General features: G+C 41.8%; 2 protein-coding genes across 3 annotated transcripts in view; one reads left to right on the top strand and one right to left on the bottom strand.

The window, feature by feature from the left end:
* Window positions 1-1596: 1596 nt before the first annotated feature.
* Window positions 1597-21327, bottom strand: part of IL12RB2 (interleukin 12 receptor subunit beta 2) — a 32979-nt gene continuing 13248 nt past the window's right edge. For both annotated transcript variants that reach the window (XM_045027686.1, XM_045027688.1), the window contains 9 exons: window positions 18921-19000; window positions 13371-13590; window positions 11987-12175; window positions 10839-10940; window positions 10598-10753; window positions 6758-6895; window positions 5136-5223; window positions 4075-4174; window positions 1597-3763 (listed from right to left, as the gene is read on the bottom strand). In XM_045027686.1, coding sequence (XP_044883621.1) covers window positions 3218-3763; window positions 4075-4174; window positions 5136-5223; window positions 6758-6895; window positions 10598-10753; window positions 10839-10940; window positions 11987-12175; window positions 13371-13590; window positions 18921-19000 — 1619 coding nt within the window. In that variant the 3' untranslated portion in view covers window positions 1597-3217. The remainder of the gene's footprint in view (window positions 3764-4074; window positions 4175-5135; window positions 5224-6757; window positions 6896-10597; window positions 10754-10838; window positions 10941-11986; window positions 12176-13370; window positions 13591-18920; window positions 19001-21327) is intronic.
* C8H1orf141 (chromosome 8 C1orf141 homolog) overlaps window positions 9592-21327 on the top strand; it is a 127284-nt gene continuing 115548 nt past the window's right edge. The window contains exon 1 of the mRNA XM_045027693.1: window positions 9592-9781. The gene's annotated coding sequence lies outside the window, so the exon portion shown is untranslated. The remainder of the gene's footprint in view (window positions 9782-21327) is intronic.

The raw sequence follows: 21327 nt of genomic DNA, 5'->3' as shown, positions 1-21327 counted from the left end.
CTAATTCGATTGCCTTGAAGTGAACTGTACTTCAGCAAGTCTCAGGGTGTGGTCTAAAGCTGGAGTTTGAGCGTGGCGTTTGTGTCCCTTAAAAATATAAAGGCCATGTGACCTTAATTTCACAGTGGTTTTTTTGCTCATATTTGGGACTCAAAATGGTGATTCTGATTCACCCATGGCCCTGAGGATGTCACATGGGCCGCAGCTGTGTGCTGATTGGGCTGTGGGTAGAGAACCACTGGTTTAGGGACAGAGAGGGCAGTTGAGAAATGGATTTCTCTGTATCTCTGTCCATGTACAGGTGCAAGTAGACAAGTGCCCAGAGCCATCTAGAAGCCAGGGCTGGTAGTTTCTGAGCAGATCAGTGTTTTCCTGTGGGCTGCAGAGTAAGTTTCCATGGTAGTTGGAGTCATAATTGGAGAACTGAGCCAATCAGCACTCAGGGAGAGAAGCTATAAAATAGGAGTATGAGACCACCCAGTGGGCTCACTGTATGATCCTGATGAGATGATACATAATGGTGTCTCCTGGAGTCAGAGGCCAGGTCCTAATGTCTGTGATGACTTTGCCAGGGTCTTGCACCCAGTAGCACAGCGCCTGGGACCCTCCATAGGATCAAGCCCTTAATACCGTACATGACCTATTTGTGCCATATTTATGAAGCTTGATCTCAAAAGTTAGAATCGGGGGGAAATATCCTTCATATAGCAAAACAGCCTTTAACTCAAAATTTTAGGTAGAGGGTCCACCATGGATTCAGCATATTTATTTAAAATTTTTAAGAGATTATCATAAGCTTAGGCTTTAACATAATTAGTGTTCAATTCAGATTTCATTTTAAATAAGTTTTTTCCATCTAGAATTTAAATAAAAAATCAAATTGAAATTTTTTTTCAAAAGAAATAGGGTGGTTTTAAAAAAAAAAAAAAATCAGCCTGGTTAGGGTGGTTCCTCCTCCTCTCCTTATGGTGCTGCTCCATCAGAGAAGCAGCCCCTGTCGTGGTGATCCCTTACGCACATAAGGGACAGTCCTCAAAACGGAGAAGAGGAGTGCTAAGGGGCAGGGAGGGAGCTGTCCAACCAGGGAGACTTCTGGGACTGTAGGAGCAGGGGAGTCAGAACCTGGAGCCCCTTCCCCGACACTCCCTCTGTCACATTCTGGGGTGCAGTCCAGGCCAGTGAGGGGTTGTCACCACCTCCCTTGTAGGCCTGGCTGCCTCACAATGTCTTGCTGCTGCCACTCCCAACCTGGGCCACTACCAGCATGTAGGTCACACCTTGAGTATCTGGGCATGGCTGTAGCTGGTCCAACAGCTCTGACTCCAGCAACCTGTCAGCAACACTCCAGTCACACTCTGGCTTTCACCAAACTTAGTTACAACCTGCAGGTGACCCCAATGCACTCCCAGTCCTGGATTTTCCCAAAAATGTGTTCTGCAACGTCCAGCCCTCTCCTGGACAGTTCAGACAGTATGGTTTATTGCTCTTGTAAAGAGTCAATATTCAATTTAATTTAACTGAAGTTACCAAACAGCACTGGATTGGTTTAGATTAAAAATAAAACAATTTTATTAGCAAATAAGATTGTAAGTGAATTCAAGTATGAAATAAAATGAGATTGTTACAAGCAAATAAAAATGAAACCACGTGTCTAAAACTTAAGGTAGCAAATTTTGGTTGAAGGTTTTGTTTTAAGGTGGCCTTTCTCACCCCCCCGTCTTCCAGCAATAGGGGACTGACCCTTTTCTTGGTTAGGATCTCCCAAAGGTGCTTGTGCCTTGGTTGTCTTAGCTGGAAGATATAGCTTGGGTGTCTCTACCCCATTCTTTTACCTTTGAAGTGGATTTACCTTGAACCTTTGAAGTGGATTCTTCTGAGGGTCACTCTTCAAAGTAAAGTTCATTCTGTCAGTAAAGGAGAAGACATGGAGTCCATGCTTTCTTCCCCTACTTGTTTGCTGAAATCCAAATTCTTTTGTTTCCTGCCATCTTCTCCCCATACTGTCTTGAAGACCCTGTTTACATCTTATACGTAAACTGAGGTAAACTCACACTTCTTTACTTAGAACAGGCTTGTTTAATAACTTTTGCCTAGGCAGAGCAGGTTAGTTTTGGAACATGTGCTAATATCAAATGGGGAATTCACAACTTTACATATAATGTTGCTACATACATTTCACATGATAATTTGACCAGCGAGTTACTAATTTTCAAATGATACCTCACAAGGCATAGTTTGTACAAAGATTATTACAGTGATGTGTAAGGTGTGAATACAGAGATGCTTTCGATCAGTCTCCCCTAAAATAATCTCAGCCTTCAAAGATGGGGGAGCACCATTTAAAGTCAATGAGAGGGGGTTGTGTAGATCTGCCCTCTGTATTCCTTCGTTTTCAAAGGTTTCAGTTTAGCCACATTCTGCACAGGTACAAGGCAGGGATGGGCAGCCTTTACCCCACATCAGTGGTGATCGCAGCCCTCCTCCCCCACCCTGCTTTGTGTCTGTAGTAATCCCCCTCACAAGTACATATACCAATTAAAAAAAACCATGCAACTCTCACTAAATTTTAAAACCAGTAAGGCACTGATTCAAACAGAACCATTTAAGTATAAGGGACTTCCACCTTACTTCAGCTTTGAAGGCAGTGTTGCCACCAGCAGCGATGCGAAAGAATGGTGAATTGAACAGCTGCCAAGGTGTAAGATGGATGCCTTATCTCCCTCAAGTCTCAAGAGTTATTCATAGTTGTGGGTACAATGTGCGCAGTAAGGGTCCTGTCATTACCCTCCCCACCCCCCCCCAAAAAAAGCTTCTCTCACACACCCAGAATACATTCAGTGCCATTTCCTCCCTCACTCAGAGAACCTCTGCTCTACCTTAAAATGGAACTTTTGGCAGTTAATATATAAGTATGCTCTGCTGTAAGAACTCTCAACTTCTTATCTGTATGAACACGTCACCTACCTCAAGGGCAGGTTCTCACAAGATCCACACAAGAAAGAGGTGCAAAACATATACTATCTCACAAAGTACGACACAAAACACAACTCTAACCACGTGTATGTTGTTTAGATTTTACACCTTTCCTTTAAATTACATGAAGTGGCTGAGTTGGTACTATTAAACTAAAAACAATAATTTTGTGATTTGTGTATTTGACTAAAGTGCACAGAACCTGGCCAGAATACAAAAAAAACGGACATACAAACTGGACTGCTTAGTCTGTGAAAGAATTGCAGTCAATTTTTACTGCATCCAAAGTAAGTTTCCCGCCACAAGAAAACATTGGCATCAGAATAGAAGTTGTTGGGAAAATGGAGAAGGATTTGCATTCAAATTCATTGCTTTCTTCATTCGTGTCCATAATGGGAGACAATATGTTTGAAGGCAAATAGTTCACAGTCATGTCTGTACGTGGATTGCTAAGGTACTCAGAAACCGTTTGAATTTGCTCTGTTTCCTCCAGTACTACTTTTTTGTACAAGTAAGGCAGGTGACACTTATAATTGCCTTCATCATCTGGTGTGCTGGGGGCCAAAGGTTTGTACTCAGAGTTCTTTTCAATGGATTCCTGTTTCTCAAAGCTGTTTTCTATTGTTTGCCAATCATGACCTTCACTGTTTTTAATGTTGTTGAAGATGGGTATGTCCTTGAAAGCCACTGGTTCCCTTTTTATGAAGACTTCCTCTACTTCTATAGTTTCAGGCTCTTCAAAACTGCTGAAGTAGCTTAGAAACTGATTGGAATCCAAGTTCAGCTCATTCTGATGGGTGAGGAAAAATATTCATTATTCAGACAGTATCTTCTACCGTGTCAAAATGTGAATAGCTTCTACACAACATCCTTTCTAATACTGCTAATCCTTACAGGGACAATGCAGAAACTTACTTTATCAGGCTAGGTGATAATCTTAACAGGCCATAAGATTCACAAAGTAGTTTCCTGCAATCATCCCACTGACCATAAATTCACACTTTTTTTTGTACCAAGAGATTATGGACACGTATGGCCAAAATCATTTTTAAAGTGAGCATGACAAGCTTAGTATAACAATAATTTTAAAAGGTGACTTACCTCTACAGAGGAGTACTTTTTAGCCCATGTCGAGTTAGCTGGGTCTGGAATGGCTTTTCTGTACCACTGAGGTACAAGGACAGAAAGGAGTGAACATAATCTGCAAACAAATGGAACATGTTGGCATTAAAATCATGATTGCTAATTCCTGCAAATGTAATGGCTTCAAACTATATTGTGAACATCCTCACATTTAAGTCTGACATATTCAGTTGGGACACCACACAATGCCAAGATACCAAATAATTGTGTTTTGCTCAGTGTAGACTACTTTAGTCTGGACCAGTAGAAATTCCAGTCTGCCAGTATTTGGTAATTTGCAATTTACCATGTTGGAACTTGTAATAAAGCAATTTAGTTTAAGCTCAATCTGGACACTTCTGATATAGCTCCAAACTTTCTGGTCTCTGCTGTTAACATTTTGTGGTGGTCATTGAGTCAACAAGGTAGTAGATAATCTACTTTGCCTTTTACCTTTAAGCATATCTTAAAAAAAAAAAAAAAGCCCCCGTTAAGTTTTTAAATGAATTAAATTTGGAAGGTAGCTGATATAGGGAAATCCTTTTGGCATCAAAACTGTTCTGTAGCAGCAGATAATTGAGAGCTCTTTTGTTCTATAAACTATATTTTGTTCTGGTCTCTAGATATCTATTACTTTCTTGGTGTGTGTTGCTTTATGAAGACAAATCCCTGCTCTTAAGAGTTTTCAGTCTAAGGGCTGGATTCTGTTCTCAGTGAAGTTAACAGGTGTCTTGTCATTTATTTCAATGGGAGAAGGATTAGGTCCTAAGGGTTAAATTTGGAAAAAAAAAAAGTATATATCGGGTGTGTGTGTGCACATTCTCAATTGGTGCATTTCTGAACCTGCATCTATTTACATGTACAAATACCTAACTTTGTGCTGTTTTTTATTGAATATCATTTATGCAATTTTTTGGCATCTTGTAAGTTACAGGTAAAATTTCAAAGAAGTTTAGAACAAGTTGTAAAAAGACATTATTATACATTCTAAAGAGAAAACTACTTTATTTTTGGAGTTATGATAAAAATAATTCACTTACGCTTTTTGAACAGATTGCACAAAGCAAATGCAGGCTGAAATACCGAAGAAGATGCAAGCAGCTGAAACAATAATCCATTCAGAAGAACCTGTAAATCCAGCAAACCCATGTTGATAAACAGCAAAAATCAGGTTTTAAATATGCTAACTCAACTGTGTGGATGGTTGAACTATGATAGTCCTGGGGTATGCTCTCTTGCTCATAAACGAAAAAGAACTGAGTACATTTAAGAACTGGAATTTGGCACTGCTGAAATGCTAAGAAAAAAAGAGTACTTTGTAACATGGGGCTCTTCATTTGGCAATTTCACCCAAGACTGATTGTCTAATATATGCAGCCCTTTAACCTTTGTCTTGGGCCACTGCACTTAACATCGACATATGCAGCAAATAAACACAGAGTCAGTAAGATGGACTATGCTAGTGAACGCTAAGCTAGGCAGAAAAGCTTTAAAAAGTAAATATACTATGTTGTATCTGTGAAACACTCAAAATTAGAGCTGGTCAGGAATTTTTTTTGACAGAAAATTCAATTTCTACAAAATCAAAATTCATTAGGGGAACATGGTGATTTTGCTGAAGTTTTTAAATTTTTTGTTAGGGAAACTAAAACTAACTATTTTGGTTTAGATCAACCAAAATCTGAATACTTCAGTTTGTCAAACTGAATCACAATATTTCATTCGGGGTCAGTTCAACATGAATCTGTGTCTGCTGCAGCTGCCACAGTGCCTCATGGGAACTGTACTAGGGGTGCCTCATGCCCCCATTCTCTACAGGCCAGGCTCCCTACCTGGACATCTCCAATGATGCACCATGGCCTCTTCTCTGAACTACTGTGGTACATGATGGGAGTGTCATAACCACTGTACATTGTAGGACAGCTGACAAACCAAAATGAAACTCTTTGATATTTACTAATCAAAATTCTTCTGAACTTTCTAGTATATATGTAAAATTTTGTTCTTTGACTTTCCGTCCCAATTTGGGATGAAAACAAATTTCAAATATGGGACTTTCCCATGTGTTTGAAAGTCCGATTCTACCAGCTCTAGTCATAAAATGTAGAAAGGGGTCTGACTTTAACTGGCCTACACACACAAAGGGGGAACTTCTGAATACAGGAAACCTCTGAAATAGCTGAGAATTACAGCAATTCAGAAATAATACTATTTTATTTATTTACTAGAGTCAGTGGGAATTTTGCCATTCATTTCAATGTGAGCATAATCAGGCCCTACTTTAACCCTAGCTTAAATATGTAAGTAATAATGTGAGGCCAATGGGACTGTTCACATTGAAGCCTGTGCCAAAACTCCTATTACCTTCAGTGAGGTCTAACACTGCTTGCCTTACTTATGTGAACAGTCCCACTGGACTCAAATTACTACTTGCATATCCTATTTGTCTCTACAGGTGTCTTGGGGGAAGGTGGGCAATTGGAAGGAAAAAAAAACATGCACAATTTTATAACCATCTGAAAATATCCAATTATTTCCTCTGTAAGGATTACAGGAGTAGGTACAATCAAAATCTGTGTGAAAGGGCTGGGGCAAGGGATAGGCTTAGGTGTCTTTCTGCTGGCTCCTCACACAAAGGTCTTAAGATGAAGCTATTCATTACTTTCTAGGTAAACCAGTTCCTCGTTCCCCATAGGGCTTTCTCCAGCCATGGTTGAAGCTGTCATCCACAAAACGTAGTTCACACCACGCCGCAAGTTTTTGATTAAAAATGAATTTCTGGAAGTCTCTTTATGGATGACTGAAAAGAGGGGAAAAAAAGAGAAATCAACAAAGAATCCAAAGAGTACTTGCATCCGAAGAAGTGGGTATTCACCCACGAAAGCTCATGCTGCAAAACGTCTGTTAGTCTATAAGGTGCCACAGGATTCTTTGCTGCTTTTACAGAACCAGACTAACACGGCTACCCCTCTGATACTTAACAAAGAATCCAGTGTTTTTATTTCTCTTGTTTAATTCTAAAGAACGGAACCCTCAATTCTCCATCTCCCTCCCTTTCCTTGTTCTCCGAGTCTTGTCTTCACTGCTTTCTCTTGCTCTTGGCTACCCATCTTTGTTTTTCTTCATAACCTATGCTCTGAACAGGCTTCTCTTTCACCAAGTGTCCTGATTTCTCCTCTAAATCTCTGTGCAGCTTCTTTCATGAAGCTTTTCCAACCCCGACCTCTGTTCCCTTTGCCCTTTTGAATCTGAGCCATTGTCTGAATTAGATCATATGCTGCTCAGGGTAGGGACTATGATTGCCATGTTTGTTAAGTACTATGCATGCTTAAAGGACTCTGTAAATAACCATGTCCTGTACATAAAGAATTTAACAGTACCATTTTCTGCCCTATTCTAACGCGTGTGATTGCTAAATTGTAAAGGAACACTGAGCCCAGATTAGTAGCATTCATATTTGAGCAGCTACTTTTACTTTCTATGGGCTGCTCCTGCAATGAGCTCCAAGAAGGATGGACTCAAATTCCCACACAGAGCCCTACTTCAAGTCAGTGCAGCTCCATGGGGTCACAGAGATCTGCCTATGCAGCATTTGTAATGGTGGGGGAGAGGGAAGACAGGTTTTCAAATTCTATACACCTGCTTTCAGGTGGGGCTGGAGCAGCAGTGGTCAGCCCCTGCCGCAGAAATAGCAGCGGGGCTAGAGCAGCTGCAAGTCCTGGCGGCACGCAGTTTGTCCCGCCTCCCCGCAGCGTATTTTAGTAAAAGTCAAGGACAGGTTGTGGGCTTCCATGAATTTTTGTTTATTGCCTGTGACCAGTCTGTGACTTTTACTAAAAATCACCTTGATCGATCGGTCCTTCAGCCCTTGTATAGATTGCGCCGATCGCAACACATCTTCCATTCTTCTCATGTCCTGGCCTCCCTTCTCCATGTACGGCCGTATCTTTTCACAATAAAATTTTCCCATCTCTTTGGAGGTCAGCTGAGTGGTTGTTTCAGTTCCCGTGGGTACCACTTGGCGACAGCTGCAGTCCATCGATTGTCAGTGAACCTCGCTATATGCCCGGCCCTTCACATTTTACTATGCCTGCTCTCAAGGACGTCTTGCACTCCACTCTGTCTGATCACTTCTTTGGGGACTCGGTCACAGATTGAAATTCCCAGAATTCCTCTTTCCATCGCCCTCTCCATGACAGACAGTTGCTGCTCCTCTGACTTCATCGGCGCCCATGTTTCGCTGCCGTACAATATCGCTGGCAGTACTGTTGAGTTGAAGAGGCTGGCGTGTGTTCCCTTGTTGATCTTTCCTTGGCGGACATCCTTGACAGAACTGAATGCGCACCAACCTGCTTTCTTTCTTCGCAAGAGTTCACCTTCCTGATCGTGGCACATGTTAATTTCTTAGCCCAAATAGACATATTGCTCAACTTCTATTTGTTCTCCCTTGATTTGTTATTTGGGCTTTTGGCATGGTATCAGACCACATATATTTCGTTAATTTTCAGTCCGACTTAGCTGCTTTTTGTGTTGCATTCTTGCAGCATTTTCTGTAGTTTGATACTATTTTCGGCCATCAACACTTACTGTGACAAAATCTTAGCCTTACCAATGATTCATTACAGGTTTTTCTGAATGTAAAAAATCCCTGCCAGTAGCTCCAAATGGATCAGAAGCTCCCAGATCACAAGCTGGTCTCTTAATAGGATTAGGAGCTAGCTAATAGTTGCTCATTGAACAGATCCCTAATGAGTGTCATTTTTAAGCTTTATTTTATTAAACCTCATTAAAATCCCTTATGGTAGCAAAACTATTCCTCAAACTGTGAACTTGGATGTAAATCAGTGCAGACATTGGCATGTTTTCTTCTAGACAATAGCTACTGCCCCGTTACAGTAGTACATGAACACCTCACAATCTTTTAATGTATTTATTCTTACAACACCTGGTGAGGAGGGGAGTACTACTGGTTTTTTTTTTTAAACTGACAGGGTGTTGAGGCACAGAGAGGCTAAATGACTTGCTCAAGGTCATACAGGAATTCTGTCAGAGCAGGCAACTGAACCTACGTGTCTCAAGTCCTAAGCTAGAGCCCTAGCCACTGTCCTACTTCTCTGTGTTAGCTATTTGTGTAGAGATAAACTGCATTTACATAAGGAAGAAAAACAACTTGATAATGTACAGAGGACAAAATTAAAAACTAAACTTGCTCCTATTAAATTACTTTAAAGGTGAATGAGAGTGTGTTTTTGTTTTTTTTTTGGTTGCTTCTTTCCAATTTTTTTTAAAGGCCTGAATACATTTTGTCAGGAGGCTGTTGGGAGTGAGGGGAGGGGGGTTGGCCTTTGTTTTTTAAGTGTTGAAGTGATTTTTGCTGCTTTTTTCCCCCCTCTTTCTTAGAAACAATAACTCTTCCTTCTGTCTGTTGGCAGAATTCTTGGATGCCTCAGAAATGTGAACTGGGAGGGTTCTCATTCCATAATGGTTACAGTGTAGAAGGTGAGTCTATATCTGAGCTATAGCAGAAAACAGAATCAATAATAAAAAGCAGCTATGTAAAGACAAAGATGTTTAATTGGGCAGGAGACACTTGAGAGATATAGTGTTATAAAACAGTAAAGGACCTTTCAGTTGAAGTGATGCAAGTAGGAGTAAGGAGAACAGAGCATGTGTGGCTGCAACAGAGGTAAGTTTTTTTTTTTATTAGTCTTGAGAACCTAGCAAGTATACAGAAGAATTAACACTATTGTGGGTGTAGTAAGACATATATTATCCTGCAGTACAATGATTACTAGATACTGCCTGAAGATTGGATTTTTTTTATCCTCAGGGTATCACTGGTTAGTGGTGAAAGATCACCCTCGCCTCAAAAGATGTTTGTGAGGTGATGTTTTGAAAGGCATGTTTGTCTTTTAAGAACTCTGTTGTTGCAGTGCCTGGATAAATTGAGAAAGGAATGTATATGAGTTTTTCTTCTGGGAGGGGGTGGTGGATATAGGAATTACAGTGTTCATGGGATAATAGATGACTTGCACAATAAGAAAGGTGTGTGTGTGTACAATGATTAAAAACTTCATTGGTATGTGTATATCCTGACTGACTTCTGAGTAAATCTGTTACCTTATCCAATCTATAACTAAAAGGGACTATATCAATGTCTGTTAAGTAGATAATTCAAGGGTAGCAGTGTGCACAGATATCAAATTGCATTAGTTTATTCTATTTTTGTCTTGCTAATACAAGTGACACACTTTTAAAAACTGACTCTCCAGTCCCTTCTGCAGATACTTTTAGTAGAGAGAGGCCCAAACCAAAACCTGGAATTGGTTGGCTCCAAACTCTGGGGAAGTTCAGCTCTGGAGCCATGACTTGTGGCTTTTGGGCTCATGTGTATCTTTCTAAATGCGTTTTTAACTCTTACCTAGAACAGTGGGGTTCATATTTTCAATGTCCTGTACAAGAACAGGGTTTATGTTCTGCTTATTTTTTGCCAGATACCTACCATAAACTTTAGGGCTTTCCTCTGAGTTTTTCTTCTGCAAGTATATATTGTAGCTAATGATACAGCCCATTTGCTGGTGGCCTGGGATTTCTTCCCATGAAACCCAAACACCATCTCCTTTTACTGCTGTATAAACCTGGGGACCAGCTGATGGTGCTGCAAAACACAATATTTTCTTTTTAAGGACAAATGTTCAGGCTAGTTTAAACAAAATGTTTCAAACTGAATAGCCAGAGCTTGCCTTCCTGTTTCGAGTATCCTCTAGCTGAAGCCACTCGTCCAGCTCTGTTCCTATAAAGTGCAAATACGTTGATGTCATAGCACACATCATGCTTTATGTTCTCTGAAACAAGAGAGATCAGACATATGGTCAATTGAAATATTATTATCCCAATTACCTAACCATTTAAAGTGGAGACTAGGCTTCAATTTTATTGCATATATTCTTCAAATTGAGCAAGAGGCTCTTCATGTTCTCCTCTCTAGCAGCTTTGCATCATCTCTCTGTTTGTGCAAATAGCTTTAATGTTTGTGAAAAATGTCAAGCTAACACTCCTGAAGACTGAAGTCTTTTATATAGCCATCGAGTGGGTATAGCACGGGCCACCACAGTGGAAGAAAAGTCAAAAGTCTGAGGAAAATCTCTTCAGCCATTTTTGAGTAATGGGAAAGCAGAGGAGTAAACAAGCTGTTACACAGTTCACAGTTTTAATATATATGATTGATGGCTGCTATAGCAAAGACAGATTGGAAGCAGTGCCAGTGATGGCCTCCTATCCCACATTCATAACCATGGAATATGAGCACCTCCCCACTAGAAGGGTCTCGGGGGGGTTGTGAGATGCTGCTAGTAACTCGCTCTCCTTCTGGAGAGTACAAGATAGTAGCATGAGCTTGCTGGTTGTTTTCTGGTCTACTCCAGAGACAGCAGGGTCCTTACTCCTGAAAGGCCTAATAAACCAACAAGGTACAGTACCAGTACAGTATATTGGAAAGACTATTTATAGCAGTAATGAGCAAAGTACTACTGCCCAGATAGTTCAAATCAGCATACTTTGTACTGATTCTAAGTTCCCCTGTTAATCTGTTTCAGTGTTCAGACTTTGTGTAGCACTGTTCTGAAATCACCTGGAAGGGACTACTACTTATGGAATGTGAGAGAACTGGCACTGAACAGCCCATTTACCAGTTACAAACATACAAGGAGTCACTGACAGGCTAACCTAGCGCAACTAAGATTATTACATAGCAGCCACTAACTATTTTTAAATGCTTTTAAATACTGTAACTGTTCAGCTTGGGCTAGTAGAAATGTACAGTGAATCAGATGGTTCCTAATACAAAGCTTTCTAATTAGAAGTGGATTCTCCTTCCAAAGTGTACAATTACCTGATATTATTGTGGACAAATTGGATGCTGGAAATTTTATCCAGTTCAAATGGGGTTCAGGGCTGCCTGTCTTTGCCCATTCCACTATATATCCATTGAAGGCTGTGGATTCAATGGGAGGCACCCAAATGACAAAGATGCTGTTATTCCCCATTGGTGTAACAGAGACGCTCTGCGGAGGAGGTAAATCTTAAAAAGGAGAGGGAAAAAAACACACAAGTTTTCCTGTAACACTCCCTTAAACAATATCACTTATTTAAATCTGTTACTCATGGTCTGCTGTATTTTGACTTGGTAGATTGGATATGTGCAATTGCTGCCTTTCTTCATCTTAGTGCTAAACAGTGTACAGAATCCTTCATCAGAGGGAAAAGCTCTTTGTGCTAGTCTGATTACAACTATGCTGCTAAAACTGTGGGGTTTGTTTGTTTGGCTGTTTTTGTTTTTTTTTATTGCCATCTTGCATCATGGTACAGCAACAGGAGCATTGCTAGCTTTACACCTTAATGTCCATGGTCTTCACATGGTTTCTACCTAACAACCATTCTAATAACACCCATGTTTCCACCAAGAGACTGGAACATGTGTGATCCACATAAGTGTAAAATTTTGCTTTCAGACACAGGGCCACATTACTCTCTTCTGCAGGAAAAAGCTGCGGGAGGGAAGTTGGTGACAAAGGTGGGTTAGTAAGTTGCTGTTTACCACTGAAGTATGACCATGCCACAGATCTGACCTTGGTATAACAAACATGGCTGAGTTGTGTCCACTCAGCAGCCTTTTTCACAATACAGCCATGTATCAACTGTCTCTATCCATCTTAGGCAGCCTAAGCAAAAAAGGCCTATATCAACACATTCTCAGCTGCAGATATGCCATACTGTCTCAGTTGTGCGGGGGGACTGTCTAGAAATAGTAATGCAGAGCAGAATAAGCAACACGTGGAGCAATGCACACTGTGAATATCCTACTGCAAAGTTAGGACAGGGCCCAATAGGGGATCCTATCGATAGTTTAAAAATAAGAATTACTCCTGGGCTACAAGAAGGCAACTATGTGCCAGCCTAGGCTGCAGAGAACGATGAAACCCAGCTAGCTGAGTCCAGCTGCTGAATAGTAACCATGATACATGGACACAATGTGCTTAGAGCCAATCATACTGCTCATTAATTACAAACTCTGACAAATTATTAGCCTAGCCTATAATTATCAGCAAGCCTCATAAGCACTAATCTTAACTGTATAAAGAGGTAACAGGGCTTTGAATGACCTTCTAGCTTAAGCTGCTGTAGCACAAAAGCTGAATACTTCAGAACACGGAGTTCTGCTCTGTTCAAAAGCAAGAGCTGATATTTCTCATAACTCGAGCAGTAACAGTGTTTACCTAAAATACTCAGATCAGTAATGATGGACGTTGGAGACGAGTTTCCTTTTGAATTATGAGCATAGACCATTATGTTATAATCCACCTTGGGGAGGACTCTAGTGAAGTGGGTTTGTGTGGTAATGTTCACATCTGTCGTTCTAGGACTCTTCTGGTTTAGTGCTTGAAAGGTCAGTGTGTAATGCAGGATCTTTCCTCTTGCTTCTGACTTGCTCATAACCTACAAAGAAATATACCTTATTACTTTCCCCCATTATTTTCCTGGCAAGATCACAAATATTCAAAAACAGGAATTTGCCAAAACTGTTAAGAGCACCTTGCACTAGCACTGTTCAATTGAAATTAATTAACTGAAGTGCTTCAAGCGACTTTGGAAAGTTTTCACGTCTGCTCTTGGATAAAGATGTTGTTAGCTGCTGAGAACTATACATCTTACCAAAAGCTATGGCTAGTAGTTCACAGAAGCGTCTGGTGCCTTTACAATAGCTTGTGCATAATGCATGTACAGTATAAAGGTTCAATATAATAATAATTAAACTCAACAGTAAAAGGTTCGATACCTAAAAATATTGGCATAAAAGTACATGCCAGCAGAAGAGGCTGTAATAACTGATGAGAAATCCTGTCTAGAAAAAGACATGAATTCAGATCAAATATTTAGAATATAATTGGGAGTTTTTGTTTTTATATACATAAAGGCTTTTCATATTCAAGATGTACCAGAGCCTTCTTAACAGTAACATTCTGTTTCTGATAATTCTGTAATTATGAAATAAATGCAGAAGCTATTAAAGAATCAGCGATGTTAGAAAAGATATTATGAAGACCGGAGAAAGTTTATGAGGATCCTGCCATTTCCACTCAGTATCAAAAACAGCTCCTCCAGCAGAGACAACCAGAATGAGATGCAACAGCCCCTACTGTTGAAGGGAAGTGTGCTGGTGCGAGCCCCATCTACTGATGGAGAGTGCTGCAGCTACACTGACATAGAATCCTCCCAGAGGAGCCTCAGGCTTGCAAAGGCCAAAAAAAAAAACAACTATCAAAAACTGAGACTTCAATAGTACTTCTGTTATGAACCTGCTATTTCCATTTTTTTAAAGAATCTATTTAAATGGCATAGGCACATCTTGTTTTTTTTTTAAATTCAAATGCAGACACTGTAGTGATCAAAGGGACACTACTCTGTAGCTTAGATACCAAATATGACCTACCTTAAATTTACAATCTGACAACATTCTCTAGTTCACTTTTTTTTTATTATTGTTCATAAGCCCATTGCAATTTCTACAACAAAATATATAGCAAAGAGAAGTTGGCTGAAGTTCTATGGCCTGTGTTCTACAGGAGGTCAGGCTAAATGATCATCTAATGGTTCTTTCTGGCCTTAAAATCTATGCCAAGATACATACTAATTCTATGGCAGAGAACCTTAATTATATAGTAATAGCAGAGCAATCTCTCTACTTGTCTGATTTCTTTGCAAAACTTTTAGCTCATAAATGAACTATTTGAGGTGCAATTATACCTTTAAAGCAAAGTCCTAGGGAACTCAATAAGACTGTACAGACCGCTATAGGTCTTGTATCCCTGCTCCAGGATTTTATAGGTTGGTTTCAAATGATGCAGAAAGGTTATCGTTCTGTTAAATCCCTTTTCCTTAAGGGAAATAAAATTATAAAACTTTAATCCAGCTTTCCCTCTCTGTAGAGGAGAGGGATGGAAAGCTGGTTATTTGTGGGACCTGTGGTAAGACAATGGCTTATGTCCTGTGTGGTGGTTCCGTGGAGGCTAACACATTTTGTTTCCCAGAGCTGTCTCCGTAAGCTAACAAACCTGAGATCAGCAATTCTGGTTGACTCCATTCAAAAACCACAAAAAACAATGCAATTATTTGCTAGGTAGTGCATCTAAAAAAACCCACTGTGTTTTTGCTTCTGCTCAAATGCATCTTCTACCAGGTAGCTACACGTAATTAAAGTAATGCTTATGGATAGGGTTTTCAAAGGAGTTTAAGGTAGTTAGGCACCTAAATCCCATTCAATCAAATCAGTTCACTGGGAATTGGTCACCTAACTCCTCCTCCTTTGAGAATCCCCATTGCAAAGTTTGCCATTAACTGCTACCTTAGCTACATTTCAGTGCTGAAAGGATCTTTTTTTGTGAGAAAATGATTCATTAGATGCTGCTATCCAGGGACAAGGAGAGAAGGAGGTGGAAATCCCGTCACTGAGAAATATAAAGAAGAAAAATCATTGCTCATGTAAGACCTGTAAAAAGATATTCTACCTGTGCTCCCTCTGTTGTGGAAAATTACTAATGAACACCATCTGTGATGGTTCTGGAAGCACTGATTAGAACAACAGAAGTAGTAATTCCTAGTTCTGACTGTCTGCCTAATACAATGAAAGAAAATAGATTCCTGTGTCACCTCATATATAATCTCCCTGTCATAAGTTTTTATAATATGAACACACTACACATGGGCTATAGCTTGTCCATTAAAGGCTCGATTTCAAGCCCACTGTCCTCCATGTAGTCTTTCCATACAAGCCAATAAGCTTTGAATCAGGGCCTAATTCAGAATCTCCTCTAACAGCAGCTGGGAGAGCTGTCATTTCCTGGAAAAAATATACCAGCACATCTTTCTTCCTTTCCAGGAAGGGGTATAGTCTGATCTAATACTTCTCTCATGTGCGTATATTCCTTATGAGAATAAAGAATTGGAAAACAAACTCAGGAAATCGGAACAACTTCAAGAACAGCTGCTGTGGCTACCAATCGTCACTACTGTGGTCTGTCACTAATCTGAATGACAAAAAACTATCTGCTTGTTCAGTGCTTTTCACACCTTCCACATCTTGCTTCAGACCCTTAAGCTACTTATATTAAGTAACTCAGCCACTGTTCCTTCCAATACCCATTTCAAGGTGAGGTAACATTTTTCTGAATCAGACAGCTATTTATAGTAATAGTCCTCTTTGCTAGAAAATGATACTCATATCAACACCTGTCCTTTAGTAACACACTTTCACTTTCTTCCTACCTCTAGTCTAGAAGCTGGAGGAAGTACAGTAACAACCTAGGCATTATTTGAAAGCTTATTGAGACTGGTTAGCTGTAACTCCTTATCAGAAATTAGCTAGTCAGCAGTGGCACTTCATGTTGGAGAAGATCTGAATATATTTCTTTTAATTAGCAGAAGCATATTTGTTCTGACTAGAAGTAGCAGCTGTCGTGTCAATAACTTACCAGATACTAGGGTGACCAGACGTCCCGATTTTATCGGGACTGTCCCGATATTTGCTTGTTTGTCCCGCGTCCCGACCAATGTTAGGTCGGGACACAGGACAAACAAGCAAAGGCTCCGGAGCCCGAAGGGCTCGCGCCCTCCCCTGCCCCGACTCCGCCCCCTCCTTCCCCCATTGGATCCTTCCCCAAATCCTCGCCCCCATCCCCGCCCCCTCACTGCCCCATTGTCTCCCTCCCCAAATCCCCGCTTCTTTCCAAGCATGCCATGCCCAGGAGACTCAGGAGAGTGCGGGGCCGCGGTGAGTGTGAGTCTGGCCTGGCCCCGAGCAGGCAGGACTCGGGCGCGGTACCTGGAGGGAGAGTAGGGGGGTGGCCCGTGGGGCTAGGCGGCGGCTGTTCTCCCCACCTGGGCAGGGGACTCGGGAGCAGCCGCTGCTGCAGCTCCTACTGCTGCGGGGGGAGGAAGTGGCCAAGCACGTGGCGCTCGGCGGCTGCGGCTTTGGTGCCCGGGCCCGAACCCCCCGAGCCCGGGCCCGCGCACACTGCGCGCAGCCCCTGGCCAGTCGCGTCTGGGCTGGCTGCCCAGCTGGTGCAATCCCGTGGCGGAGGTATCGGCAGCCCAGTCCCGTTCGTTCCCCTGCAGGACCCGAGCGGGATGCGGGGGGCTGGGGCCTGCTGCCCCCACTCCGAGGCCGCCCGCAGGATTGCACCAGCTGGGCAGCCAGCCCAGACGCGAGTGGCCAGGGGCTGGGTATGCGCAGCGTGCGCGCTGGGTCCCCGCAGCAGACCCGGGCTCGGGGGGTTCGTGGGCGCCAGAGCCGCAGCTGCCGAACTTGGCCAGCGGCCGCTTCCTCCCCCCGCGGCAGTAGGAGCTGCAGCAGCGGCTGCTCCCGAGTCCTGCTGCCCAGGTGGGGAGAACAGCCGCTGCCTGGCCCCGCAGGCCACCCCCTACTCTCCCTCCAGATATCACGCCTGAGTCCTGCCTGCTTGGGGCCAGGCTGGACTCACACTCACCCCGGCCCCGTGCTCCCCTGAGTCTCCCGGGCCTCCCTCCAGCGCTTGCGGAGGGAGGAGGAATCGGGGGTGGGGAATTTTTTTTTTTTTTGCTCTGCTGCCATTTTTCCCCCTCTGCCCCCGCCCCCCCGCGTCCCGATATTTGACCTGGGTGATCTGGTCACCCTACCAGATACAAAGGAAGTGTTACTTCATATTACACAAGAACCTGGGAGTCACCTAATGAAATTAATAGGCAGCAGGTTTAAAACAAACAGAAGGAAGTATGTCTTCACACAACCCAAAGTCAACCTGTGGAACTTGTTGCTAGGTAAGCTGTGAAGACCAAAACTATAATGGGATTAAAAAAAAAGAACTAGATAAACTCATGGAGGACAGGTCCAACAATAGCTATTAGCCACGATGAGCAGGGCTGCAACCTCACACTCTGAGTGTCCCTAGCCTCTCATTGCCAGAAACTGGGTGTGGATGACAGAATGGATCGTTTGACGATTGCCTGTTCTGCTCATTCCCTCTGAGGCACCTGGCATTGGCCACTGTTGGAAGACAGCATACTGACCCAGTGTGGCCATTCTGATCTTAAATTTTGAAATGCCCCATGAAACTTCCCGCATTTTAGAAGATCCTCAGACTAAGATATTATAAATACCACCACAAAAGGTATTTCAAAATATGTCTTCCCCGCAGCAGGGATGAGAGTTAAAATGTTGGGGAGGAGGAGGAGAACATGGATATTCTCTTTCCTAAGCCATGGCTGGGATGATTTAGTTGGGAATTGGTCCTGCTTTGAGCAGGGGGTTGGACTAGATGACCTCCTGAGGTCCCTTCCAACCCTGATATTCTATGATTCCCTGGAAGGAATGGGGAAGTAGTGATGGAGAGCATCCTTTTTTAAAGGAAAGGGGTGGGAAACCATAGCTGGAACACTTTCACTCCCCTGATCAGGTATTGCTACTCCTACTCCATCCACTGGCAGGAAATGTTGGGACCCCAATAACTCTTCAGCCAGGAACTGGCTCCCTCTTCACATTCCCCTACCTGGTGAGTCTTTGCTGCACTGATCAAAGAGGAGAAGAAAACTCACAAGTAGCTGAATTTCCTCTCCTCCTTGGTCTGTTCCCTTAAGGGAGGCAAGGAGGTAGCTCTCTTTCTGCTGTTAGCAGGAGAAGGGGAGCTGTGTTTTTCTTTGCTCTAAGCCCTTTCTCTTCAAACACAGTAAAACACAGTCCCTGCTTCAAACTTGACTATATACTTTTAAATTCACTTAGATTAGTAAAATCTTACCTTCCAAAAAAGAGTGATATTCTGTGTTTGGGAGTCCATATCCTGCATTATGTACCAGACATCTAACAACCCACTTGGCACTGGTTGGGGGAGAAAAAATGTGTTGAGTTTATGACTGCACTTTGATACAAATCTGCAAAATGTTGAAAGATATGAGGGAAAACAAAACTAAACTGAAATAGAAATGTGTTTTAAATGGCACAAAACCATGCAACCTAGAATCCTTAAAGGTACCCTTCTGAATTTTTCATTCATGTATAGTACTTAGAGGCTACAGCGAGAGGCACTTTAGAAATATTTATAGATGAACGACAATATAAGTACTAAGACAGGTAGGTTATGTTAGTGGTGTGATTACGTACAAGGAAAACAAGATTCTAGGGCATCCATCCAAACCATAAAACTCAGATACATTCTTAAGGCTACATCCTGCCATCATTCAATGTATAACAGCATGCTAACAAGATCAGCTGCTAATAGTTGCATAAAACTTGGAGAGAGTTAAACCATTTCAGCACTAAAACAATTAACCTTGTGGTTATGCCACAGCACTCAAGCACAGGACAGGGGTTTTTTTTTGTGTGTGTTTGTTTGTTTGTTTCTTACTGGCTCAACATCTGCAAACTTTTCTGTGGCTACTCAAGACAGATTAACAGCTCCATAGATAACATTCTGGTAGGGTTTTTCTTGTATGATTTATATCTATTTGTGACTTACTTTCTTGGTAGAAAGAGCACTAGATCTAAGCTCAATGGGAATATACCGTTTCTTATTATATTACTGAAAATAATAAATGTTCATAATGAATAAGTAGGTATAGGATAGAGGGACCTAGACAAATTAGAGGATTGGGCCAAAAGAAATCTAATGAGGTTCAACAAGGACTAGTGCAGAGTCCTGCACTTAGGATCCCATGCACTGCTACAGACTAGGGACCGAATGGCTAGGCAGCAGTTCTGCAGAAAAGGACCTAGGGTTACAGTGAATGAGACACTGGATATGAATCAACAGTGTGCACTGAGGGATGTAATCGTTCCCCTCTATTTGACATTGGTGAGGTCTTATCTGGAGTACTGTGTCCAGTTTTGGGCCACACACTACAAGAAGGATGTGGAAAAACTGGAGAGAGTCCAGCAGAGGGAAACAAAAATGATTAGGGGGCTGGAGCACGAGACTTTTGAGGAGAGGCTGAGGGAACTGGGATTGTTTAGTCTGCAGAAAAGAAGAATGAGGGGGGATTTGATAGCTGCTTTGAACTACCTGAAAGGGGGTTCCAAAGAGGATGGATCTAGACTGTTCTCAGTGGTAGCAGATGACAGAACAAGGAGTAATGGTCTCAAGTTGGAGTGGGGGAGGTTTAGGTTGGATATTAGGAAAAACTTTTTCACTAGGAGGGTGGTGAAGCAGTGGAATGGGTTACCTAGGGAGGTGGTGGAATCTCCTTCCTTAGAGGTTTCTAAGGTCAGGCTTGACAAAGCCCTGGCTGGGATAATTTAGTTGGGGATTGGTCCTGCTTTAAGCAGGGGGTTGGAGTAGATGACCTCCTGAGGTCCCTTCCAACCCTGATATTCTATGATTCTATCATTAGTGGTGTCAAAAGTTGCAGTTAGCCCAAAGAAGAAAAATGTTCATGAAAGACCTTTTAAGATTTAGCAGAAATAAGATATCTGATAAGCTTTGGCTAAAGTTTTTAATAAACCTACAGTAGAAAAAAATGGAGCCAACTGAGTGTGGAGAATGCCCACCAACTTTTGGCCTATGTGCTCAAGTAGTTCAAAATCAGAAAGTAGCAGCAAGATAAGAAGAAAACTAGTAAAACAAAAGATACTACAGATTGGTTCAGCATACACTAGTGAAATCAGTTTTGAAGAAAGAAAAACAACTCAAATAAGAACAAATAGTTACTAATAACTCTAAAACAAAAGCAAGGAGCTCATGGACAAATCTGACTGGAATGTGACTGGGACTGCATGCAAGGAGGAGATAAGTCCTTAATATAAACAATGCTAATAACTCTTGCCCCATATCACCTGTAAATCTCCCACAACCTTATTAATCTTAGCTAAAGGAGGGGGAAAAAAGTAGGAATTAGTTCTCCCAATACTAAGCACTATTAGATGGTGAGATAGAGGTTTTTTTCCAAAGAATCAAAAAATATTCCTCCTTCAAGGCTATTTGCACATATATCCTATACAAGGTGCTTGAATGAACAGAAATTCCAGAATGGTGCTTAAATGTAACATGTCCCAATCCAGGACCAGACCCTATAGAGACTTGAAAATAAGTAGCTTTTAAAAAAAATCATTCTTATATTAAAAGCAGAGCTTTAAATTCTGCACATTAGTTATTTTAGGTAGTAATGTAGCCATTTTGTCCCTATGACTTCTCACTAACGACTCCTATTGAG

The sequence above is a fragment of the Mauremys mutica genome, chromosome 8 (genome assembly GCF_020497125.1).
Source record: "Mauremys mutica isolate MM-2020 ecotype Southern chromosome 8, ASM2049712v1, whole genome shotgun sequence".
Lineage (NCBI taxonomy): Eukaryota > Metazoa > Chordata > Testudines > Geoemydidae > Mauremys > Mauremys mutica.
The sequence above is the reverse complement of the archived record's forward strand: the minus strand, read 5'-3'. Positions and strand labels throughout refer to the sequence as shown.